The sequence below is a fragment of the Sus scrofa genome, chromosome 3, assembly GCF_054392235.1.
Source record: "Sus scrofa isolate SSC_HxYL_T2T_F1_AM1 chromosome 3, Sscrofa_HxYL_maternal_Yorkshire_Landrace_v2.0, whole genome shotgun sequence".
In the NCBI taxonomy this organism is placed as follows: Eukaryota; Metazoa; Chordata; class Mammalia; order Artiodactyla; family Suidae; genus Sus; species Sus scrofa.
Window position 1 is genome coordinate 67,560,302 of NC_139385.1, and position 19,587 is coordinate 67,579,888.

Consider the following 19,587-nt stretch of genomic DNA (forward strand, 5'->3'; position numbering starts at 1 on the left):
CCAGAGTTGCCATGAGCTATGGTGTGTAGGTCACAGATGTGGTTCGGATCCCACGTTGCTGTGGCTGTGATGTAGGCCAGAAGCTGCAGCTCCGATTCGACTCCTGGGCTGGGAACCTCCGTAAGCCGTGGGTTTGGCCCTAAAAAGACAGAAAAAACAAAAACAAAAACAAAAACCCAATACCTTATTATACTAAGAACTCACAGCAATATTCCCAACTCTCAGGGATGGAAGGATCAGAAAAATTAGATTTAAAATACAATATGTGGAGTTCCCGTCATGGCTCAGTGGTTAACAAATCTGACTAGGAACTATGAGGTTGTGGGTTCGGTCCCTGCCCTTGCTCAGTGGGTTAAGGATCCGGCGTTGCCATGAGCTGTGGTGTAGGTTGCAGACGCGGCTCGGATCCCGCGTTGCTATGGCTCTAGTGTAGGCCAGTGAATACAGCTCCAATTAGACCCCTAGCCTGGGAACCTCCGTATGCCACAGGAGAAAAGGCAAAAAGACAAAAACAAACAAACTAAAATACAATATGTCACTGCAGCAGAATTTCTTCACTAAAAAAAAAAAGATTCACATGAGACTGTAACCAAAAAGAGTTGGTTTTTTTTTTTTTTTGTCATGCCCATGGCATGCAAAAGTTCCCGGGTCAGTGATCCAACCCGAACCACAACGGCAACCCAACCTGCTACAGTGACAATACCGGATCCTTAATCCACTGAGCCATAGGGAACTCCCAGAATAAGTTTTAAAGTGGCTCATGTGGTATGCCAGGCAAGAATACCATTTACCAATTATGAGTTAATTAAATCATGTCTAACTGCAGCTTACATGTGTGCCCAGAAGATAAACTTATTTAAGACAATTGGGCTTCAGGCAATAACTCTTGCTTGAGGAGTTGGAGACTTTGGAAACAATATCAGTAGTCAAAAAGTAAAGCCAACTGTTTGAGCAGTTTCCTGGCCTCTTCTAGACAGGTTGATGGGTTATTAGTAAAACCAATCGTTTGAGTAGTTTCCTGGCCTCTTCTAGACAGGTTGACGGGTTATTAGTAAAACCAATCGTTTGAGTAGTTTCCTTGCCTCTTCTAGACAAGTTGACGGGTTATTAGTAAAGCCAACGGTTTGAGCAGTTTCCTGGCCTCTTCTAGACAGGTTGACGGGTTATTAGTAAAACCAATTGTTTGAGTAGTTTCCTTGCCTCTTCTAGACAAGTTGACAGGTTATTAGTAAACCTATTGTTTGAGTAGTTTCTTTGCCTTTTCTAGACAGGTTGACCGGTTATTACTGATACTGCCCAGCTATTCTTTAGAGTCCATGCCAGGTTTCATGTGATTGAAGAATTGGCCTCTGAACAGGCTGTAGTGTGATCGAAGAACTAGCCTTTGTAGTCTGAATAGTGCAGATAATGTTTTCAAACACGTTGAGAAAACGCAAAATCAGTACAACCTGAAGTGGAATCTGCTAGGATGTGTTACAATGAATGTGGTAAAAATATGTGTGGAGAAGGCCCCCTAGGTGGATAAATTCACAAAGCCTGCAAAAATGTAAGATGTAGGCTCGGATATGGTGTGGCTGTGGCTGTGGCATTGGCCAGTGGCTATAGCTCCATTTAGAGCCTGGTTACCTCCATCTGCCATGGGTGTGGCCCTAGAAAGACACACACACACACAAATATGTGCTTGTGGATTGATAACAGTAATTGGCAGAATCTAGGCAGTGTGGAAGAAAACATTCAAGATGAAAATATATCAAATCTCTTTATAGATCCACATTAACAGATGAACATTGGCAATGGATTTTGATAATAAGGAATACTAACTTTGAATCCCGGTTAATTTAAATGTTATCCTCCAAAAGGAATTACATTCTCCTTAGTACCCTTGTATTATTAGCAAGAGCACAACTTACTTAGTTGTTATTATATTTTGAATTTCACCCATTAAAATTTTGTGGAAATTAGTTTTCTCTTTTTTGATATACAAGTACCAACGTGATATCCTCAATTGCCCTCTTGACCCACAAAGCCCAGAGTATTTACTCTGTGCCCTTTTTAGGAAAAGTTTGCTGATCCCTAGCTTAGTGAAATGTGGCTTAGAGTAAACCATTTTCCTGTCACCTTTTTCTTTTTGTTCTTTTTTTTTTTTTTTTTCCTTCTGTCTTTTTAGGGCCGCACCTGCAGTGTATGGAGGTTCCCAGGCTAGGGGTCCAATTAGAGCTTCAGCTGCCAGCCTACACCGGATCCTTTAACCCACTGAGGGACCAGGGATGGAACCCACGTCCTCCTAGATCCTAGTCGGGTTCATTACCTTTGAGCCACAATGGGAACTCCTGTCACTGTTTTCAACAGCATTTTTGTTTTGTTTTCTCTTTCCTCACAGCAAGAAAAATTGAGTACAGAGCACATTATCTTTTATAGAAGTTCTTAGTCCTTATCCTTTACAGGAGGGATTTTTAAACTTGTCATTTCTACTGGAGTTTTTACTTTGGAACTGCCTTGAGAAAGAATCATTTCTAATTCCTTTTAGATGTGACTTTGGAAAGAAGACACTTAGGTTGAGCCCTTGCTCAAGGCCAGTCATTGTTATCGTGTCTAACTAAAGCACTGAGGTGTGTTGCTCTCAAAGTGGTTAGGCTGAGTGATGGTAGAGTATATTTTCTAAGATTTGTAAATTACACTTGGCTAAAAACTTGTATATCAGTTGATATAAGAACAAATATATTTGCTTTGTTTTTTTTTTAATTTGCAATAAGAAAATGTATAACTACCTCTTTAAATAGGTTCCTTTTTTTTTTTTTTCTTTTCAGTACCACACCCGTGGCATATGAAGGTTCCCAGGCTAGGGATCTAATCGGACCTACAGCTGCTGGCCTGCTTCACAGCCACAGCAATGGCTAGATCTGAACTGTGTCTGCAGCCTACACCATAGCTCAAGGCAATGCCAGATCCTTAACCCACTGAGGGAGGCCAGAGATCGAACCCATGTCCTCCTGGATCCCAGTCAGGTATACTTCCACCACACCACAATGGGAACTCCTGTTCCAACTGTTTTTAAGCATGCACTACTTCATGAAAAATTTAAGAGCTGAATAGGAGGGAGAAAAAAAAAAAATCACCCATGCCCTCTGTATGAAAACAGCCACTAGAAATACTTTGGTGTTGTCTTTCCCTGTTCTAAGTCATTGGTATTTTATGTGTGTGTGTTTGAGTCCAACCAATAAGTATTGGTTTTTATTTTGAAGGGAAATTTGAGAATGGTGTTGCAGAAGGAATGGTGGATCCCAAGCTAAACCCCATTTCAGCCTTCCGACTTTCAGTTATTCAGAATTCTGCTGTTTGGGCCATTCTTAATGAGGTAAGACAACATATCAAACCAGTGACACATGAGCTTCTACATTTTTTTACAACATTTGGATGTCCTTTTTGGAAAGAAAATTGATTGCCATTTCATGCTCCTTACTGTCTTGTGTTTCAGATTCATATTAAAAAAGTCACAAACTGACCATCTCCTAAGAAACCAACACCTTATTTTCCCTTGTGAATTTGTTAAACACAGTTGAGCATGTACCTTTTTTTTTTTTTTTTTTTTTGTAACTTGAATTCTACCTCTTGTGAAATCTACTGTAAATAAGATGATTGTCATTTCCACTTGGAAAGTGAATCTCCCATGGATAATTGTATTCATTCGAACCTAAGCTGTCCTCCAGTTTTAACTTGACTCAAGCATTTTACAGTTACGACAGCCTGTTAATATGACTTGTACTATTTGGTATTATACTAATACCTAAGAGTTGTACATATTGTTACATTCCTTAAATTTGAGAAAAATTAATGTCAGATACATTTTATGAAGGGGGTACTTTTGAAGTTCATTTATTTTACTATTATAGACCCTCTTTTATAGATTATCAGGGATTCTATATATATATATATATACATAAAATGTTATGGAGTTAATTTATTAGAAACACTTAAGAAGTACATATTTTTGTGCAGTAAATTTTTGAATCAATACTTTTTTTGAAAACCAGTTACCTTGCTTTTTTAAGTTCTTTCTAAATCTTTTCTTTGGAAATGCAGACATTAACAAATTAATGCCATTTTTCAAATGCACTGCCATTTAAGAATGAATATAGATTGATTTCCTAACTGAAGTACTTTTATAATCAGTGATTCTGAACAAAATCTTTTCAAAGGCATTTGTCATTCCTTAAAGCCAAGATTTTAAAGACCAATGTCCTTCTTGAGGGTTATTTTAGTATACTGTGTATGGTGTGTAGCCACAAAAAAATCAGTCTGATAAATTTTAATGTGCAGGGGTGAGGCCTTCAACCCGAATTATCACTGAAAGACTGAAGTCCTTATATTTCCTCTGAGATGTAAAAATGACAAACTTTTCTTTCCTGTTTTAATCTTTGTCTTTAATCCATGAATGAGAAGCATTTTCTCTTTTCTTGATGCTTTTCTTCTCTCTGTACTCATTCTGTGAGTCCTGACAATGTGTTTTCTAGGTAATGCTGTTGTATGAGACATGATTGGTTTAATTTTAAAGAAAAACAAAATTGTAATACTGGTTTTGGGTGAAAGGTATTGTAACAGTTGTATGTCTTTCCAAAATAATTTATTTTATTGATTCAGTGAATGAATATCTGAAGAGGACTTAATTTCAAATGGTATCACTACTGTAGACAAAAATATTGTCAGCCTTAGCAATCAGTGGTCTTCTAAAACTTTTTTACTTTTATGAGATTATGAATTCTCAACATCAGTTCCCAACCAGTCTGGTGTCCTCAGGTGGATGCAGGTGGGTTACAGGTGTGCTGTGCTTGAATCCTCTGAGCTTTCAGAATAGCCAGGGGCTGAGGCCGCAGGCAGCTAGAGGCTGGAGGCATGTCACTTTGTTATCCAGTAGGCTGAACAGATAGCTTCCAAACAGCCTCATTTTCTGTGCAGTTACACAGTGAGAAAGATAGGAGACACTGATAAGGTACAGTTATTTCTTTTACTCCATATCTGAATAATTCTTAGTTACTTCTCTTGATTACAAAGTTACATGTTGCTGGAGTTCCTGTTGTAGCTCAGGCTGCTAAGACATCTGACTAACAAAAGCAAGCAAACAAACAAATCTGACTAACATCCATGAGGATCCGGGTTCAATCCCTGGCGTTGCTCAGTGGCTTAAGGATCTGGTGTTGCCCCAAGCTGCAGTGTAGGTTGCAGATGTGGCTCAGATTCAGTGTTGCTGTGGCTGTGGTATAGGCTGGAGCTGCAGCTCCATTCACTCCCTAGCCTGGGAAACTCCATGTGCCATGGATATGGCCCTAAAAAGAAAGAAAAAGAAAGTTAGTTGTTGCCAATAATGATTTTTATGTCAAAGTTCAATTAAATTTTTTTGTTGGTTTTTGTTGTTGTTGTTTGTGGTTTTGTTTATTTTTACAGTCACACCCATGGCATGTGGAAGTTCCCAGGCTAAGGGTCAGTTCGGAGCTGCAGCTGCTGCCTATGCCACAGCCACAGCAACACCAGCTTCAAGCCGCATCTGTGACCTGTGCCACAGCTTGAGTGTTTTGTTGATTTTTTTTTAAATTTCCTTATTATTTTAATTTGTTTTATTTTCTTCTGAAGTCTCATTGGCCTAGAGCCCAACAGGCAAATTTCACTGGAAAAGTATAACCTGATAAAATTTTGGCACCAGCTTCACCCACTAAAGTACTGCTATAAAGACTAAGGATCAGGAGGTAAAACCTGGAGGTGGGTTTAGAATTCCCCTTGTTTGCCCTGCTTTCCAAGTAGCCAGCTCTGAGTTGAGGAAGAAAGACCATGCCCTGAGAGTCTAGGGAGGTGACAGTTACTGAGGCCCTTTGCCATGTGTTTGGAGCATCTCAGTCTTTAGACCGAGCCTCATCCAGACAGCTTTTTCTGTTTTCATGCTCAGTCGCCCTTCCCATGCTTAGCTTATCCCTCCTGTTCCCGAGAATACTTTTAGCTGAATCTTATCCATCTTGCAAGGACTCTCCTGTGTTCACCTCCCTCCCCATAAATTTGCTACCAGTGCCTCCTCGAGCCTGGGATAGTGCCTGACATGTGGCAGGTGCCCAGGCAGAGTCTGGATGAGGGGACAAACTGTGCTAGCCTACTCACCTCTTTTTCTTGACTCTCTTTGCCTACTTTCCTCACTGCACACTTACACACACACTCAGCTGCCCAGTGTTTGACTATGGGGCGTGTGTGTGAGTGCATACATCTGTTCCCTCTGGCCAAACATACAGCTCCCAAGAGCAAGCCTGTGAGTGATGCTTCCTGTCTGTCCTCTGCCACATGCTTGCTCACATACTAGCCTCCTGTCAGCTGTGCTCTCCTTTCCCCCACTTTCCACTGGACAGTTGGAAGTGGCCATGCTTCCCTCAAGCAGGCAATTATAGTGGTTGCCCTTAAGTCATGTTAGGGTGTTAAGTATTGGGACAGAAGATTAGGGGACCCAGAACAGAGAGTTGCTAAGTACTTGACCTTGAGTGGACACTGAACCACTTTTATCCATTTGAAAAGTGTCAAATGGTGGGACGAATTTTATATATATATATATGGACTATATGACATGATGTCTCTGGAGCTGTGCTGTTCTATACAGTCGCCATTAGACACATGGTGTTCACTCCAATTAATAAAATACAATATTCAGCTCCACAGTCATGCTGGCTGCATGTGGCCAGTGGCTTGGATGGCACAGATGTACGACATCTCCATTACAGAAAATTATGTAGGACAGCACCATGTCAGGAGTGCTCATGTGAACATTTTAGAAGCCAGGATCATGAATTCCAATTATGAGCCTAAAAGCAGACATGTAGACTATATCATAATGATGACTATTTCAGGTGGGAAGAGGAAGTTGAGGACCTGTTTCCAAGAGTCTAAGATCCAATTTCTAAGTTCTTTGTTTTCAGTCTTAGGTGCCCTTCACAACATTCACTGTCCCTACGAGGTAATCAAAAAAGAGCACAACTCGAGGTTAAGGTCCCAAAGCTTGTGATGGATGAGCTTTGGAAAAAGTGAATGCGCATGGATTTTTTAGCACACAGGCTCTAGACATGTATGTGTAGGTTAACTCAACCACTGGAGATGTCTTCGAACAAAGGTATAGCTTTTCAGATTAATGATTGCATCAGGAAATAATTAGAAGGTGATATTTTTAAAATTTTAGCAATGCTCTGAAGGATTCTTCTAAATCTGTCATCATAATGAAAAAAAAGTCATTCCCCACAGTGCTGTCCTCAAGGACAAGTGTGGTTATAAGGGAACAGCATGTTTGGAGAGATTGCTCTAATTCATAGTCATGTGTAATTCTAACAGCCAGAATTCCACAAGTGACCCTCGATGACTTTGTATATCCTACCCCTATGAGTGTGTGTAGAACCTGTGATTATGACCCATAATTATGTTATGTTATACATTAAAAGACAGATTATCCGGGGATGGCTAATCTGACCATGTGAGCTCTGTATAAGCAGAGAGTTTTCTCAGGCTGTTTAGCAGAAGTCAGAGATTCAAAGCAGGACTTAAGGCACCAAGGCTGGTTTAAAATGAGGGTGGCCACATGAGAAGAAATGCAGTTCTTAAGGAAGTGAGAGGCCCCAGCTGGCAGCCAAGGGGATGGAAATGGCAGTCCTGCAGCCACAGGAACTGAATTCAGCCAACAACCAGAAGAAGTTTGCAGGTGGACCCTCTGGAGCAGCTAAGAGCCCCAGCCCTGCTAGCACCTGGATTCCAGCCTTGTGAGAGCTCGGTCATGCCTGCCTGGACTCCTGGCCTACAGAGCTGTCAAATAATAAATGGGTGTTGTTTTAAGCTTTTAAATTTTGCCGTGATTTTATGCAGCAATATAAAATGAATACATTAAAGCAGTGACGAGGAGAAGTCTTGGTACTTGATTCCCTCTGGCATGCTGGGTATTCCTTGATAAACACATGTCTTACACTAGCACATCATATACCCAGGCCACATCTGGCATTCTCTGCTGGAGATCTTGACTGATTATTACTGGAAGGTTTTTGGCAAAGACTTGCAGTGTCTTAGTAGCATTTCATGAGGGAACTACTAGCACAAGATTCAGTGGGTAGGGTCCAGAGTGTAAGGAATTGTTTTCCTGGAATGGGTGTCACTTTATGTTGATCTAGGCTGTTGCAAGCCTGTCACTGTATTATTTAAGAATGATGAACAGTGTTATTTTAAATTAGATATTAAGAGGAAAAAAAGTATGTCTTTATGGAGAGATCAAATAATCTATTCTGTGTTGAAGGACCTGATTTTTTTTTTTTTACCAAAAGCTTACTTTATTATCTAAGCACAGATCAAATCCTATACATGCTAACCAAATTTTTGTACCTTGGATATATTTTCCAAAATACTTCTCTGCTTCCAAGCTATTAATTGCTAATGAAGTTTTAATTTTGGTTTTTCCATTACTTTATGTGCTTTTAACCACATAGCCTTGATGAAAGAAAGGTTGAGCTAAAAGAAGGAAAATGAGAGGCTAAGACTGTCAAAAGGCCATAAATTGAAGTCATAATCAAATCTGAGGGTCCTAAGGGAACTCAGACATCTGATCTCTTTTCTTTAAAGAGGAAACTTTTCCCAGCTATGTAGCAGTGTTTGTAGCATGTAGAATTCAGTTTGATAGTTGTAAACTTTTAATTATTAATCTTAACAGATATGTGCCATGATAATATGCTTACTTTATTTCTTCAATGCATGTGAACCTACAGTGCTGAAGAGACCCCACCACAGTATTACTTAAAGAAAAAAAAAAAAAAAAGAATCTATTACATATATCCCCATATCATCAGTACCTATATAGAATCTCTTTTCTTACCTGAAACTTTCACCCACTGGACGCTAGCTAGAGCACATCCAAAAGAACAAGCCAGAAAGAGCAGCACTCTATAGTGTGTGCATGAGCTGAGAATTTAGAATGTTTTGATAAGTAAACTGAATGTTGACTGGCAAACACTTTGTGTGGAAGAGTATAAGAATGTTAGGAACAGTGGTGCTGAAATTGTTCTAAAATGAGGATTGTCTGTTGTGGGAAACATTCAATGCTCTTGGACGCTAGGGAGGCTGTTGAATGTGTCACTTGGTCTGAGTGGCTTCCCAGTATTCATAATTAGCAAACTGCCCTAGAATCAAAGGTTTGGTTCTTTAGTTTGATTAGCTTTTTCATTATTTATTCAAAATGCTCAGTGTCTGCTGCAATTGGGGGAAAATGCCTTTTGAAGACACAGTCTCTGAGCCTTAAAAAATGGCTGATGTTAATGGTACCGTAAAATGCACTGCCAGCAGATTTGATAACTTTTCACTTCACTGTAGATGGTAACGTTTTCTAAGAAAGATTTAGAGCCCAGCTGATTAAACATTAACGATTGTTTCGTTTACGGAATGGAAATCTAAAGCGTTTCTCCTTGAGAACACAGTGCTTTGGGTGTTTGTGGAAGCACCTTTTGGAGAAGCTGCTTGAGGAGCTGATTTTCTGGGTTGTGCCAGATGCTCTTTTCTCCTTAAATGCATTGTACATATTTTCCTTACAGTGTCTTCATTGATTGAATGGGTAGTATCTGTAGTAATATTTTAGGTACCTGTTGGATTTTTAAAGGCAGGTTATTTATTTTCCAATGTGCTGCTGTAACTGAAAACCTGATAACTGGTCCAGCTGACTGTGCCTTCCATTGCTGTTGCTCTGTGCCACAACCGTTCATGTGTATTTGAAATAAAGAAGTTTAAGAAGCCATGTTGAATTCAAGACTCCTTCTAATAAAAATAGGTAAAACTTCATGAGTGCCAAGTTTTTTTTTTAGTAGTAGTTTTAACACTGATATAATAGTTGAATTATTTTCAGTTAGAAAATAGGAATGGATTTTTACATGTAGGTTTCAGAAAGTCTTTAAAGAATGAAAAAAGCTTTAGTGCTAAGACTAATTATCAATGCTATGCAGGTGGTTGCTGCTATGTATGCTGTATGGTCCCCAGAATAAGAGTGGCCACCAGGGGCCTCTTCAATCTTGTGTATTTTGTTTGTTGGGGTTTCCTTTTTTTTATGCAGATAGTACTATTAATGATATTTAGAGCCTGAAGTACAGTGATTCCTACTTGGGTTCCAAGTTAAGGAGACTTTTGAAGATGAGACAAGGATCCTATGGCTTATTTGAGAGTTTAAGATGCAGCTGCTAGAAATGGGGGTGGACCCTGTACCTTGTCAGTAACAGAGGGAGAGGGAAGGCAGATGATAAGGACCAGTTTCTCGTGTTCTCCAAATGGATGCTCTTTCAAAAGTAATACATATTAAAAAAGTATTACCTTTCTATTTGCCTCATGCCCTTAGTACACTGTATATCATAATGTGTGCAAATACTGAGTGAATAAAATACATGTTTTAGTTTGAAAAATATTTATTATAGAAATGTACATTTGTTTTAAGGAATGTACTCAACACAGTGTTAACATATGTATTTCTTCAAATCTTTAAACTTTACACCTTTAAGATATCTACAATGATCATTTATTTACATGTTGCACAAGAAATCATCACCCCCCCCCCAATACTGCTGATGCAGGGAAGGTGTAAGCAGCTCACGGTTTCACTTCACTCTGTACTTGTAGAAGGAGCACAGCATGTGGGTGAAATTCCAGCCCAGTGCTAGTGACAGTCCATAGAGCAGGATGAGAGGTGCAAATGGGTAGAGAAGAATCACTGTGTTTTTCAAAAATGGCAGTGCTGGAAAAGGAGCAGACCCATGTCAATTGGTGAGGAAAGTAATGGGCTGCTCAGTGAGCATCCTGTAAGACAGCCCCACCGCACAATGAGCGGCTGGGAAGGCACCCTGCTGTGAATCTCACTGACACTGCTGGACCTGTCTCAAGGACCCTACCATTACCAGTCTTCTGCGTTAGTTCCTTCTCATTCATGGTCATGAAGAAACTGAGCAGAGGTTTCTCAGCACAAAGGCTGAGTGAGACACAAATCCAGGGCTAAGGGTAAGAGTGAGGGACAAACATCACCAACATTAACGCACGCAGTAGTGAGTTTAAACCTGTGATGCTTCAGCAGACTCTTGTCTTAACATATGGATGATGTTATAGGAAAAAGCAGCTTGCAGCTATCTGAGATTTCCCGATGCAGAAAGCGTTACACCTCCACCTTGAGAATGTGAGAGCTCAACTAGTGCCCCAGGCTTTAGGGAAGGGAAGAACTGAAACTCTATAATATAAAATAGATAGCCACGTTTCTTTTTGCTCATGGCTTAGTGGGTCCCTATCCCATGCATTCTAGCCTAAATATTTCCTATACCAGTAGTCTTCCAACTGAAATTGGGCTGGGCTCAAAGAAACGTCTAAATTGTGGGGAGTTCCCAGGAGAGTGATCCAAAATCCACTTAAAGAAACCATCAACTGGCAGTGTGCTGATGACATCTGCAGACTGTCTCAAAGTGTGAAAATTCATTAGAAGCCTGAATACAACATGTTGCAAACATCTCCCCTGAACTAGAGAAAAGGACTCCCAATGCCCAAAACAAGGTATTACAATCTGGGGTGGGGAGGGAGTTTAAGTGGCCTCTGGCAGAGCAGCCAAGGGGGTGATGGGGTCACACATGAGTGTAAGGGGCTTGTACTTACAGTAAGAACCTAATCATCTAGAGTGACAGGAAAGGAAGGGCTAAAAAATATATATAATACTTATAAATCATAATTAAGATCTAGATTACACTTAGCTCTAGTTAATAAAGATTTCTTTATATCAAAAATAATGTAAATATGTTTCTCATCCATATGATGAAAAAATGAACTGACAGAAGGATTTAACAATAACCTCACATACCCTGACCTCAAAGCTGGCCCTGATCTTCTGTGATTATCTACAGAACCTCTCACCCCTACACTTCTCCAGTCCAGGAGCTGGCCTGGGACCTGGCAGTGGGCCTGTGGATGCCTCCCCATCTCTGCACCTCCAGTCCTGAGACTCAGTGCAGCCCAGGAGCCCCGCCTGCTCCTGAGCTCCACTATCTGCCTGTGGCCACTGAAGCCTGGGTGCTGTGTCTTAGGTCCAGTGTATGAATTGTGAGCAGGGTTCATCTGTTTTAAACACAGATGTTTACATAATGAAGAATATTTCAAACTGAAAAAAAAAAAAAAATCATGAAAATGGAAAATGAGCCAAGCTTTTAAACATGCTCATCTGCTGGACCCAAGGCTTTCATCACTCTGACTGCTGGTAACCCAGAACCCAAAAGCCTTTGAGAAAAGGAAGATAAAGCTGGTTGTGGGTTCCTGCAAGTAACCTGGAGAGCATCAATATGGTTTAACATGGTTCCTTGAAATTATTTAATCTGTTATATACCAGCTCTGTCACTTTCTAACTGCATGACCATGGGCAGGTTACTTCATCTGTCTGTGCCTGTTTCCTCATTGGAAAAATGGGGAGAAGTAAACCTGTATCATAATAATCAGAGGTTAAACAAGAGATTTCATAAACAACCCTCAGGACAGTACCTGCAAGAACTCCACAAAGTAACTGTAAAATAACTGTATCACTGTTACAACAACTTTTCCCCTCCCTGTTGTGTTGTCAGTCACCCAAAAAAAGTGATTACTTACCACTGTATCCTAGGAAAGTCACATAGATATAATAGCCAACTGCAACCAGCCATAAGGTATTTCCAACTAAATAGCCAATGAACGTGTCTGTTAGGATAACATCTGCAGAAGAGATGCATGAAATGAATCTCCTTTCAGTGAATAGTATGAAGACTTTATGATAATAGGTTGAGAAGTAACTGCTACTTACGGTTGATGAAAAAAAGCTGGATAAAATGAAGAATGACGAGGAGAGGATAAAAAGCATTCAGATGCACATCGAAGGCATAGCCCCACTCCACATCATAGTCTCTGCTCTGCCGTTTCACTAAATACTTGTTAGAGATAAACCTGAAGAGCAAAGTTAAAATTTCTTTCATAATACAATACAATTCCTTCTGTGGATATTTATGGACTCCCTTCTACGTCCAAGCATTATTCCAGACACTGGAGATACAGTGGCAAACAAAACAGACATTTTGGCCTTCAATCCAGTGGGAATAGACAGACAATATAAACAGATGTCAGACGGTCCTGAGGAGAAAAGCAGAGCAGGTCAGAAGGATGGCAAATACAAGGCTGAATTGTTAAATATGGCAACAGTCCCAAGAGAGTAGCATCTGGGCAGGGACCCAGCAAGGGCAGTGATGGGGCTCCCAGGGCACAGCATTCCAGGTGGGAGGTGGAGCATGGGGAGGTATCAGGGCCACCCAGAGTGCCTGACATAAGTGAGAAGAGCAAGAAATGAAAGCAGAAAAGAAACGGGAGCTAGATCTGATAGAGCCTGTGGCCAGTGGCAAGTCTCTGGCTTTCGCTCTTGGTGAAATCTTATTCTTGGTGAAATCCAAGGTCAGCGTGGAGTTCCCAGGAGAACGTTTGACTCAGAGTTCTGACAGGGTTCTTCTGGCTGGTGGTCTGAAAAGAGACTCTAGGACAAGAGTGGAAGTCAAGAGCCCAGGAGGGGGCTGCTGCGAGTGGGAGGTAACAGGTAGCAGTGGAGGTGCTGACTTGGGGACCTGCTACAGCTGGAAGGCAGAGCAAGAAGAGTTAAGTACTAGACGTGGGTCCCAAGAGAAAAGATGCATCAGGGACTACTGAGAGATTTCTGCCTTAAACAAAAGGAAACTTGAGGCACCACTAACCAAAGTGGAAGAGAGAGGTCTGGGGGCAAGAAGAGAGTGCAGGGGTTTGGGTTTGGCCTAGTCATGCTGAAGAAGCCCTCTGGTCTGAGGGAAGAAGTGCAGGAGCCTGAAGTTTAGAGGAGAGGTGCAAACTGGAGATGTAAACCCACTGGTGTGTAGATGCTATTAAGTACCATGAATCTGAACAGGATCACCCAAAGAGTGAACAGAGACAGAGAACAGGGCAAATCTTAGACCTGGCTCACCCCCCCTCTCCAGCCCAGAAAAGGTCATGGAATCAGAAGGAACCAATAAGGAGAGAGTGGCCAGTGGCATCTCTAGCCACAAGATCACTCGAGCTCATGTCACTGTTCCACAGGCCTACTTGTTCCATAAAATGATGAATGGATGAAAAGATAGACATGTAGGTAATAGAACAAAGGATCTTCGAAGGAAAAGAACAGAAAGGATTATTTGTATTATAAACCCAGTTGTGGAAATTCAACGGATTTTCCAATGTGTGATTTCATTTCAAGGATACTGTTAAAAAAATGCTATGCCTACAGTGGAAATAAAAAGAGAACAACTCCAGTGACAGGGGGAGAAGGTGATACAGTACGAAACAGTCTTGTGCTCAGTTATCTGAGGATGTCAAGATAATACTGCTCTGCTCGAACTTAACCAGTACACCTTCCACTGTAGCCAAGAACAGGTGCTGTGAGAATGAGTGCAACAAGCGTCTTGGTCCACTGCCCAAGTTCCCATCCTGTGGTCCTGCTGCCACTCCTACCCCTCTGCTTAGCCCTTAAACAGATGCTTTCTGGGCTTCCGGCTTCTGACTGAGTCTTCTAGAACACAGACACTCCTCCCGAGAGAGCTCAGAGACAGCTATGGTCTTCACCTCCCACCTCTGTATTAATGATGTGTGTCATGTCCTCATCTTGGCCAGATGTTGGAGCTTTACAAAGTTAACCACCCCAGTGTCTGCAGCACCTTTATTCCCACCAAACTTCAACAAGCCTCCTGAACTCCACGTGGCCAGCACAGGATGCTGTTTCTGCACCCGCCACTTGCTCCTACACCAGAGGTTTGGGCCATCCCAGGGGCCAGGGCTCCTCCTCTTCCACCTGCATCCATCCCCTCATCGGCTGTGACAACAGCACCAGCCTGGCTGCTTCTGCTACAATACGCACCCCACCATCGCATTCAGCCTCACCACCCTCTCTGGCTCCTCCTCCGCTGCTTCAGAGAAGATTTATCCTGAAGTGTGAATGTCACGGTACTTCTTACATTAAAGCCTCCAAGCCCCCCTCCTCTCTACCCCCTGCCCCTGCCCCCCAAGTGCAGCCCATGAGATCAAGTCCAACTCTTTTCTCTGAATTGCATTTAGGGCCAATTTCTCTAGTCCCATCTCCTTCATAGTCATCCAGTACCACCTGTATTCCCAGACCCTTCAAGCTGCCCACTTCTCTGCCTCTGCACATGGTTCCAGGAATCATCCCCCCCATCTGCCCAGACACCGCCTCATGCTGGCTTCTGTGATGCCTCTGGGATGACTGAAATTACTAAGTATTACTTCTATTTCTACTTCCTCACACAATTCACAGCATAATGTAGTTTCTCAAAAATATACTGAGTCCTTTTCCATTTAATTCAAATTATGGTGCAGATTCATACTAAAGGCACTAAACTCCCGGTTTCTGTGGCCCTGCAGATTCAATGCATTCAGGGCAGAATGCCAGCAACAGGCTATTTGTTTGAAAGCTTTATTGAAATTTTTCATATACCTTGTTTTTCACGAATATTTTGATAATGAATATATGACCTACATTAGTTAGTAGTATTCCTTTTTTATTTTGGTCACACCTGTGGCATGCAGAAGACAGAAGTTCCTGGGCTAGAGATCAAGCCCAAGCCACAGCACTGACAAATTCTTAAGCCCTAGGCCACGGGAGAGCTCTAGCAGTGTTCTCTTGAGGCCAGATTTTAGAATTTCAGATCAATGATGTGCTGGATGCACTTACCACGTATAAAACCTATACTCTACTAGTCAGGTTATAAAGCAAAGTCAGAGGTTGGTATCGTCAGAGGTTAGTGTCTCAGAATCCTGCTTAAAATAATGACAGCTATCATTTACTGAGCGCATACTATCTGCCAAGGTGCTTTTCAGACCACAGTCATCTCAAATACCTTACAAATAGATGATTAGTGCCATCCCCCAAGACAGGAAATGGGGACTAAGGAGCTCACAGTAAGTGACTCAGCTGGCACTGGAACCCAGGTCTACGACCCCGGGTTCTAGCATTTTCTCTGATATACAGGCACCACCACTGGCCCCCTGCTGAGCTGGCTGGCACATCCACACCCTAAGCCCAGCATGCCAACCACACAGGAGCACTGCCCAGGGAGCAGACTGAAGAAACCAAACACTAGCTGTATACTCAGCATACTACCATTTTCACAGCAAACCTGAAGTCTGACAGAGAACCCGGTCAGTAAAACCTGCATGTGTGTCTCAGCAGGAAGGCACTGAAAGTTTAATAATAATTTAAAAAAAAAGGGAGTTCCCGTTGTGGCGCAGTGGTTAACGAATCCGACTAGGAACCATGAGGTTTCGGGTCTGATCCCTGCCCTTGCTCAGTGGGTTAACGATCCGGCGTTGCCGTGAGCTGTGGTGTAGGTTGCAGACGCGGCTCGGATCCCGCGTTGCTGTGGCTCTGGCGTAGGCCAGTGGCTACAGCTCCGATTGGACCCCTAGCCTGGGAACCTCCATATGCCGCGGGATCGGCCCAAGAAATAGCAACAACAACAACAAAAAAAGGCAAAAAAAAAAAAAAAAGTCCTTTTTCAAGTGCACTTCACTTAATGTCCAAGGTTCAAAGTCAGATGCCATGACACAACCCTCATCTTACACATCTAGAAGTGACCCATGGACAAACGCAGCAGGAAATTGTGCCATCATCCAGACAACTTAAGCAGAACCGGCTAACTGCGTCTTATTTTTACAAAATCAGGGATTGTGTTAATATGACACAATCATTAGTTTGATTCACTTATTTGCTGCACTTTGACAAGGCAGATCCTTAGAGAACTTTCTGATGTAGGAACTGACACAGGAGGACAAGTTATAATGACCTTGGCTGCCAAAATGAGTGCTTTCAGTTCATCTATCTTGTTTCAATTTCCATTGGTTACTCTCTGAGGCGAGCCAACAGAGGCTCTACAGCAGCATCTGAAAAACCGAAGTTATGGTACTCACCACATTAACGTTGATATGAGCAGACCGACGCCTACGCAGTCTATGAACACAACCCAAAGGAGCAGCTTTATTGTCTCAAAAAATCCCATGTCCAGCACAAAGCCAAATCCTATAGTGGACACTGCAAGAAAGATTTATGAAATTCATTCAGGCACTGTGCTAGGTTCTGTGGATACAGGGCTTGTCTCTGCCTTTCAGATCCCAAAAGTATGTAATCAAAACCCCAAAAGTGTGTTTGATGTAACTGATTAAGAAATGCAGATCATCTGGGAACACAGAAGGGCCAACTGAGATATGTGAATTTTACCGAGGCCGCCCCCATCTGTCTATGGTTCACCAGAGTAGCCCCAATATACAGAACACCACCAGTGCTGAAAAGGCATGCATATACTCAAGTCCAGTTAGAGGTGAAAAAAATCCAACACCCCAAAGGTGGTTCAGACCCTTCCACTGTACCACAAGAGAACTTAAAAGTAGTTTCTCGAGTTCCCATCAGTGCTTTTACAACTCCCACTCTGCACTGGGCTGACCGCAAAATGCAATCTCTAAGCTCAATAGTCCTTTTTCACAGGAAGTTTGCATTTGGGTACCAGTTTCTTTATCATGGTAGTTGAAAGACATGGAACGGAGTGCCCGTTGTGGCACAGTGGAAACAAATCCGACTAGTATCCATGAGAATTCGGGTTCAATCCCTGGCCTCACTCAGTGGGTTAAGGATCTGGCATTGCCATGAGCTGTGGTATACGTCACAGACGTGGCTCGGATTCTGTGTTGCTGTGGCTGTGGTGTAGGCCAGCAGCTGTAGCTCGGATTTGACCTCTGGCCTGAGAACTTATGTATGCCTCAGGTGCAGCCTTAAGAAAAAAAAAAAAGACATGGGGTGACTCTGTCCTCTGCTTTTCAAAGTTCTGAGGAAACAGGTTACTCTGGCATCTGCTTGGGACCTTCAGAACCAGGAAGAATACCACTTTCCGTCTTGTGAGATTTGTGAGGCTCCAGAAAGGCAGAAACAGTTTCAGAGATCCTCAAATTGTGACCTGTGACATGATGATAACAAAAGACTCTCGAAATGACAAGTCCGACCTGAAAGACTCAATTTATTCTTTAACTTTATTGCAAAAAAACTAACACTTACCACAGAGCCAGATACTTAATAGGACCAAGAAAGCAGGGTCATCTCTGGCCCACTGATCCTTTGTCTGCTTTCGGTAATGGAAGTTTCTGTAAACTCTCTGTGGGGACGTGAACAGGTAGAGCATTTGCCAGGCTGCAAACTCAAAGTCCATTTGCCGAAAACGAAAAAGCCTGCGCAGGTATTTGTAGCGTTTTGCTCCAGCTGTGTGCCTCGCTGCATCCCTGGAATTCAGTGCTCCATTCCCCTGGGATAGGGAATTCACTGAAGTACTTGGTAACATCTTCCTAGATGGAAGAGAAAAAACTCTTTTACAAGTTATCCGAAGGAATGGCTGGCTAGCACCCCTCTTCTGAATTATTTAGGTGGGAGATCACTTTACATTTGGGCTCGGATCCTTAAGAAGAGGGCTTAAAAGGGGATGCAGGTGGTTTTGAGGCCGGTTTGGGGGCTGGAGAACTGATTACACTTCAGGCAAGGGCTGCCCCACGCCCTTCTGAACTGTTACACGGTCCATCCATTCCCCACACTTCGCTTCCCTAGATCCTCAACCACGGTCCCAGCGAGCTACTGCTGAGAGCGACAACGGAGGCGCTGGAGGATGAAGTGACCCTCTTAAGAGCAGAGCTAGTGTTGGAAACAAACTTCCAACTCACGCACTCTGGCTCAAAATTCCACCCTTCAATTTTTGCTCTTAACCAACTAAGGCTTTTAGGGGAAAGCCTTTGCTTAAGCCAAACAGAAACCATGTTATGGACGAGGTAAAATAAATGCCCTATCAGACAGGTCCATCAGTGTATAACCAGCACGTAATTCATTCCCTAGAATGTGATGTCAAAACAAACCAAAACTCCAAAGTAAGTGGTTTAGGTGGGGAATGACAGCGTGGGAGTCCAGCCCCCACGCTCCGTGCCAGCAGCTCAGTGCCCAGTTTCACGCCCCAGGCCACCGGGACGCCAGCAGCGCCTTCCAGGCCCAGCTGCTTCCCGCTGACCCGGGCCGCGGATAGAACGGCCAGATTAAGCATAAAAACACTGGGCGCCCAGTTACATCTGGATTTCAAATACAGGAGTAATTTTTAGTATAAGCAGGTCCCAAACACTACGTGGCACATGCGCATAGCAAAACATTACTGAATTATCTGAAATTCAACTGTAACTGGCCTCCTTGATTTTGCCTGGCAGTCCTACCACAGGCCGAGCAGCCGGACCTGGGCGCGGTCACTCTAGGGCCAGGTGACCCAGGGCAGTGAGACGGCAGAGGAAAAGGCCCGGGGCGAGCCCAAGACGTGCGCGGAACCGACGATCGGCAGGTCTCACCTAGAGCCCCGCGGCGGCCTCCACCCGCTCCAAACTGACCCAGCACATCCGCGCAGCAGCCGAACTCAGCAGCCGCTGGGCCAACTTCCCTTTCAGCAACGTCGGCGACGCTGGAGGCGCACCACGTCACGTGAC

At 42.8% G+C, this 19,587-nt stretch overlaps 2 protein-coding genes across 10 annotated transcripts in view; one reads left to right on the forward strand and one right to left on the reverse strand.

Annotated features, from left to right (window-relative positions):
* MGAT4A (alpha-1,3-mannosyl-glycoprotein 4-beta-N-acetylglucosaminyltransferase A) overlaps positions 1-7,914 on the forward strand; it is a 105,195-nt gene extending 97,281 nt beyond the window's left edge. For 2 of the 6 annotated variants that reach the window (XR_014839446.1, XR_014839445.1), the window contains exons 15-17: positions 3,243-3,355; positions 3,476-3,746; positions 5,512-7,914. Coding sequence is in view for 3 of the 6 variants with exons in the window: in XM_013987863.3 (XP_013843317.2) it covers positions 3,243-3,355; positions 3,476-3,502 (140 nt within the window). In the remaining 3 variants the exon portion in view is untranslated. 6 annotated transcript variants of the gene reach the window in all.
* Positions 7,915-10,421: 2,507 nt separating this feature from the next.
* On the reverse strand, positions 10,422-19,555 carry UNC50 (unc-50 inner nuclear membrane RNA binding protein). Of its 4 annotated transcripts, none has more exons than XM_013987865.3 (7): positions 19,492-19,555; positions 18,137-18,420; positions 17,967-18,038; positions 17,002-17,122; positions 12,833-12,972; positions 12,643-12,744; positions 10,422-10,765 (listed from the first exon to the last, which is right to left on the reverse strand). In XM_013987865.3, exons 2-7 carry the CDS (start codon positions 18,414-18,416, stop codon positions 10,629-10,631), a joined length of 852 nt encoding a protein of 283 aa, XP_013843319.2. In that variant the 5' UTR covers positions 18,417-18,420; positions 19,492-19,555; the 3' UTR covers positions 10,422-10,628. The 4 variants fall into 4 exon arrangements, with proteins under 4 accessions (XP_013843319.2, XP_013843318.2, XP_003124957.2 ...); XM_013987864.3 differs by having other exon boundaries at positions 19,453-19,555; XM_003124909.5 differs by lacking the exon at positions 17,967-18,038.
* Positions 19,556-19,587: the final 32 nt, after the last annotated feature.

Bases quoted from the DNA above. Each gene is read 5' to 3' on its own strand.
- UNC50 (XM_013987865.3), bottom strand. From the start codon at position 18,416: ATGTTACCAAGTACTTCAGTGAATTCCCTATCCCAGGGGAATGGAGCA. The intron at 18,039-18,136 runs GTAAGTGTTAGT...ATCATGTCACAG, and splicing joins ATTAAGTATCTGGCTCTGTG to GTCACAATTTGAGGATCTCT. The intron at 17,123-17,966 runs GTATTCTTCCTG...TCTTTCTTGCAG, and splicing joins ATCTCACAAGACGGAAAGTG to TGTCCACTATAGGATTTGGC.